The 6,084-nt window shown below is 36.8% G+C and overlaps 1 protein-coding gene across 3 annotated transcripts in view; it reads left to right on the top strand.

Annotated features, from left to right (window-relative positions):
- The window catches only part of LOC140924398 (vesicle transport protein USE1-like), an 8,029-nt gene extending 3,948 nt beyond the window's left edge, over window positions 1-4,081 (top strand). The window contains exons 4-7 of one of the 3 annotated variants that reach the window (XM_073374432.1): window positions 1-20; window positions 344-377; window positions 1,662-1,827; window positions 3,791-4,081. The exon at window positions 1-20 is cut by the window's left edge and continues 161 nt beyond it. In XM_073374432.1, the coding sequence (XP_073230533.1) occupies window positions 1-20; window positions 344-377; window positions 1,662-1,827; window positions 3,791-3,949 (379 nt within the window). In that variant the 3' untranslated portion in view covers window positions 3,950-4,081. The other 2 variants (XM_073374433.1, XM_073374434.1) reach the window with 2 other exon arrangements.
- The last annotated feature ends 2,003 nt before the right edge of the window (window positions 4,082-6,084 follow it).

Below are 6,084 nucleotides of genomic sequence, written 5' to 3'. Positions count from 1 at the left end.
AGGTGAACTTCTGGGAGAAGGTGAGAATAATGCAGCTAAAAATATTTCACTCCTGATACAATGCACTTGTAAGTTAGTTTATTTCACATTTATTTTTGTTGATTTTTGTAAGGATCATGCACATTACTGGCTAACATTCCTCGACACGTTACAAAGGTTATCTTTGCTCAATATTGTCACAAAACTAAGGACTTTCAGGGCACCTTACCATGGCACATTCATTTTGCCTTGTTTTTGGTCATTTTGTGACATGGAATACTTTGGTTTTTTAAAGTAAATTGAATAATAAATTTAATTAATTTATTAGTGTTAAAAGTTAACAAGGAACCTTGCTTATTTTCAGACAATAAGAAAGACAGTCATGGAGTGCGAAACAGGTGACTGATTATAATTATTTCACTTGCATATTACTAGTCTGGTCCCTTATATTTTAGTTGCTGTAAGAAGTAACTCTTTATTTTCAAATCCCCCATAATCACTCTGTTTGCTCCCAATGCAACACTTGGCATAAACTATAGTCTTCAAATGCTCCTGGGAGAACTGTGTAATTCCAAGGACTTTTGAGAACAAGAACTTTATTTATAGGCAAAGCCTCAATCGGTGATAAAATTGTTGAGACATTGTACTCAAATAGGGTAACTTCAGAGAACAAAAGAATGCACACCCTTCCCCCCTACACAATTCAAAGTTGGGATGTTTGTTGTTTTCTGTACGTAACTTGAACAGCAGCACAACATTGCATGGAGGGGATGGGGGAGGAAAAGCTTTATTTTCACCTTTTGAAGTCAGTAAAACCTCAGAAAGTCCCTTTAGGGCAAAAAAGTGTCTCAACTGATTTTGTCACCAATTGTAGGGAGGCAAACAGGGTGTATTATGTGGAAACTCCAAAAATAAAAGTCAATGGAAACAAATCCCTGATAGCAAGTCAGTATGACTTTTTAAGTTTGCACTGGTGTCAACTTAGTATTTTCTGCATCATGAATTGTTGGTTAGTGTTGAATAATCTGCCTTTTATAGCCCGTGTTCCAGCTCCTTCCCACACATTGTCTAAACCCTCAGAGTGTGTTCCATTTGAATTATCCAAATAAGGATCAGTGACTTGTGATCACTGACAGATTATAGCACATCAAAGGATCCGATAAATCAACCCTGGGAAAGAATTCATCAGTTCACTTGATGTACCACTGCCTAGTTTCAAATCGAGAGGGGCTGGATATGAGTCGGTTTATCATGGGCTAAACAACACAAGACCTATATAGTCAGAAAGAGCAAATTAGCAACATTCTCAAGTTTGGTGTTTATTGGGCCTATATTGAACGATATAAATAGATGTACGGACGATGTGACCAGCAATCCATACATGTACACCTCCTATAAAAGTGATTTTCAAGTTTAGAGATAGCAGTGTCTTGCTCGATATTGGCCCGATCGACACCACACTTTCATAACCTCAATGTGCTTTATCTGACCATGTGGATCTCGTGTTGTTTATCCCATAATAAACCAACTCATACCCAGCCCCTCTCGATTTCAAACTAGGTAATGGCCGAGTGATCACTGACCTGGATCATCCCAAAGGAACTCATTCTTAGTCTATACAGGCTGTGCATGTAGTGTCTGCCATGCAGGCTACTTGTTTTTGACGATCTTTTTTCTTCAAGATTAACAGGCAACAAGAAAAGTGATGCAAATGATGAAAGTATTGACTCAGTTCTACAATACCATCAGAACTTACAGGAAAATATAGCAGAGGAAATGATAAAAATGGCTCAGCATATAAAACATACATCTGTCATGGCCAGCAACATTATTAAAGAAGATAACAAGGTTACTAGGATGTTTGTCCTTTAACAACAGTAAATAACAAATTATTGGATGACGTCTTTTTGTGACATCTGAAACAGACTAGGTCAAGTAAATGTTACTGGCTGAAGCTGATAACTCTTACTGAGACTTTGATTATTGCAAATACTTTATTTCTTTGAACAATAGCCGTCCCTGAATTAATCGCCTCCCTTGAATAATTGCCTCCCTTTGACAGAAATGTTTAAAATAATCGCCTCCCCCACCTCTATAGGTTACCCACTAGGGACAGCCATTGTGGAACTTGGAGGATGGAGATAAAGAGGAGTCTGATTCAGCAAAACTGATCAGTGATGATTCAAGCTCTGATGCCACAGAAATTGACAGCAAAAATTAATCAAGGAACCAAATTTGGAACACTTTAAATGCCAATGTTCTTTTATCTGTGATTATTTTTTTCATTTAATGGGAAAATAGAACAAATATTTAGGGCACAACTTCTAGTCAGCAATATTTGAAATAGTCACCTACCTTGAATAATCGCCCCCTTTTGGTGCGAAAAAAGAAATAATCGCCCACAGCTATTATTCAAGGAAATACGATATCCCAAAAACCAAATCCAATAAGAATTAAACACATTGTCCTTGAATACCAAGCTTTGTGCACACAATTTCAAGGCTGTCATAAATATGATCAGCTACCAAGGTGACACCTGACCTACTGTTATAAATTTAATAGAATAAAAATAGAACCAAAAGAAATCTGTACCTGTTTGATTCCCTGCCTGCTTGTTTCCTGCAACTTGAAATCTTAGTGACAGCCGTGTAAATTTGTATCACTAAGTTTCTTTACTATTGTAGAGACGAATTACCCAAATTTTGGGCAAAACCACTGCCAAGAATGCAATAAGTCCACTTTTGCTTGACGTGCATTATTCAAAACCATGTTGTTTAAAAGCTATGGTAACATGATTTTTCAAGGTTGTTAATGTGGACTTAAGTAAAGGCTTTAAAACGACTCACATAAAGGATAATGCCTGAGCCCCAAGGCGTTGTTAAAAATAATGACCGAGTGCCTGAGGTCATTATTTTTAACAAGGCCTTGGGCCAAGGGGTATTATTTAATGTACTTTTCCACCGTTTTAGAACCAGCAAGTCATAATAAGGATCTCCTGTTCCACCTCAGTGACCTGGGTTTAATTTATTGAAACTAATAACTAATGTTCAAAACAATAGAAAGGTAAATTAATAACAAGGAGGGCATACAGTGAAACCTGTATTAAGCGGACACCCTCGGGGAAAGCTGTAGTGTACGCTTAATACAGGGTGTCTGCCTAATACAGGTTTCAATAGATAACAACATATGAGGTGTCAAATGCCATTCAAATGAACAGTGGAAACATTAAGAATACTCCCAGGGACTATGACGATATACTTTTGCATGAATTCCTTTATCAAAGTGGACCAATTGATCGTAGTACCTTAAACATAGATTGCAAGTCAAATTTGAACAAGTCAGATGAGTGAAAAAAGCTCATACAAACAAAACGAAATAGAAAACAACACTGTACTGGGGAACTAATCAAATAAGTTCGTCAAGACACGTTTTTTAATGTAAAAATCGAAAAATTTGTGGGTGACAATTCGAGGTAATCTTTAGCATTTCCGGTGTCTGGCATGTTGGGTGGTGGAATTTAATTACAAGTGTCCGTTTAATACAGGTTGGCAACAATAGAAATAACCATTTCAGGTACTTTTTAGGTGTCCGTGTCCGCTTAATAGTGGTGTCCACTTAATAAAGGTTTCATTTAAAGTAACTAAGGGAAATAGATTTGGGGACTTCGGCTACTGTCTGCTTAATAGAGGGTGTCCGCCTAATACAGGTTTCACTGTATTTACAAATTGGTCATTTTAGGAAGGCTCCATGTACAGACAACAGAAATAAACTTTGAAAAACTTACTGTTCAATTTTGTGTTTTGTTTTTTAGACCTTGGAGCAGTCAACAAAGCTTGCAGATTCAAATTTTGAGAAACTAAAACGAGAATCAGAAAGACTTGAGGAATTAACACAGACACCATGTTCCTGGTGGATTTGGATTATGATAATTAGTCTGTATTGTGTTTATGTGGATGATTATATTTATTAGACTTTTCCCAAAGAAGTGATATAGAGATAACCTTAAAGCAGAACTCTTCAAACAAAAAAGGTTCCAAGAACGTACAAAGATTACAATATTATTTGAAAATAATATGCAATAAAACAACTATGAAGAAGACTGTTTCAGCTTACTGTGTTTAATTTATCAAGAGTTAAAATTCCTCTGGCCCCAGTTCTTTAAAAGGTGGATAATGTTATCCATTGGATAAATCTTTATGCAGTGGATAATGCAATATTTGTTTCCCTAACACTTATCCGCTAGATTCGTTCATAAAATATTGTTTTGCCACTTGAAAATAAAATTCATATCTTCGCGCCACAGTGTAATATCCTCTTTATATTTTTATATCTCCTACTTGAGAAATGACTGGATTGCCATTTTACTTGGTCATCTGAGCCACACAAAGGTCTAGCCATCTGAAGGGCAAAGGTGGTATCTTCAATTCTCAGTTACTTTTTTTAACCCTGAGTATTGGTCAGGGCACCTGGGAATCAAACCTGTGAACTTCCTGCAGTAAAGCACTCTAACAACTAAGGGCGATTTCCAGAAGTCAGTACTGGGTAGCTGTACCATGATCAGACCAGTCAGTTTGATAATGAAATCGGCTTTTTTAAAGAGTGTTTATTGAAAACCGTCTCTTTAATGCAAACTATTCAGGATTTGACTCACTGATCTAGCTGGATAGTTTTGATTAAAAGTGAAATTCTCATTATGATAGGAATGGTCTGGCCGGTCGGTTCTGACAAATAGAAAGCACTCTAAGTTAGTATTAAAACAAAGAAAATTAAACCTACGGATACATGAGGCTGAGGGAGGGGAAGGCAAAAAAGTATAGTAAGGAGGAGGGAGGGTAGAAAAGTAAGAGAGTGGAGAGGTGAGGAAGGGAAGAGAGGGTTGAATAATTGCACAGATTAGCCATACATCCATACTCTTCCAAATGTATGTATAAAAAATGTACTATATTCTTGCTGCCTTCACAGCATTATTCACTCAGGTAAATTTTAAAATTTATTTACACTGTAGACCTATGTTGTCCACTGAAAGGAGTAAATTAATTACCCAGCCAATTCACTTTACAGTTTCAAATACAGAATGCAACTTGCAAGTCTCATCATTCACTATGGAACTTAAATGTAAGGGAAAAAATTTACTTGTAAATGACAAAATCACGGACTTGTGTCAAACAAATATAGACGTCTCCCAAGCAACAACAATTCACAACAAAAATAAACTTTACAGTTGCTTGTTTTCTCCCCTCGCATTGCATTTTCATTTCCATTTGTTACTCGATCTGAGCGTGCACTTGCGTTCTTCACTCGCTCTGTTTTCTCTGGGTGAAGGATATAGTACTTGTCTGAATTAATAATATTCTAAGGGTTGCTAAACACTGAATTCCTTTAAGGGAGGCTGTATTTCTATGTACAGAAATGGAATAAGATAAGCTGTCAAACTCACATGAAGTTCACCCAAAAAACAACGCTCTCATGTGTAAACACGAAGTTAAATCACACTTAAATAGATCCTACAAGAGATTAACTACAATTTCCACTCGGCTGCCAAAGTTAAAAACGCATACGTTGTGGCTTAAAATGAAAAAACAAGAGAGTCAAAAGAGTATTAAGTTTCAGTCTCAGTTAAAATTGTTGGGACACTTTGCTGTCTTCTTGCCGTTCCAATGTTGGTGTGCAAGATTTGGTGAGTTAACTGTGACAAACAACATTGGGAGGACGAGGAGACGGGCAAAAACTGAACAAACAGCGTTGGGTGGAAATGTCCCAAGTATTTTTGTTGAGACTGTAGTTATAAACTATTTCCCTTATTCATTTAGGCTATGTTCACACTTTTCCGATAGCTCTTGCGCCAACACGAGAAACCACATGTTCACACATAACACTGATTTGGCAAACTTGAAAGTGGATTTTCATATATCGGGTAAGTTTCTGGGACAAACCTCAAGAGCACTTGATTGAATAGGTTGTTTCCCTAACAATATTATCTGCTGGATATCGCGGAATTATCCAGTAGATAGTAGAAAGCGATATGCATATCTTTTCAATTGGGCCTATGAAGTGGGAGAAAAACTGAAAAAAACTTTCTTGACAATGTCAATGAATACAGCACTG

This window comes from Porites lutea, chromosome 14 (genome assembly GCF_958299795.1).
Source record: "Porites lutea chromosome 14, jaPorLute2.1, whole genome shotgun sequence".
In the NCBI taxonomy this organism is placed as follows: domain Eukaryota; kingdom Metazoa; phylum Cnidaria; class Anthozoa; order Scleractinia; family Poritidae; genus Porites; species Porites lutea.
Note: the sequence above shows the minus strand (reverse complement) of the source record. Positions and strands in the feature narration are given on the sequence as shown.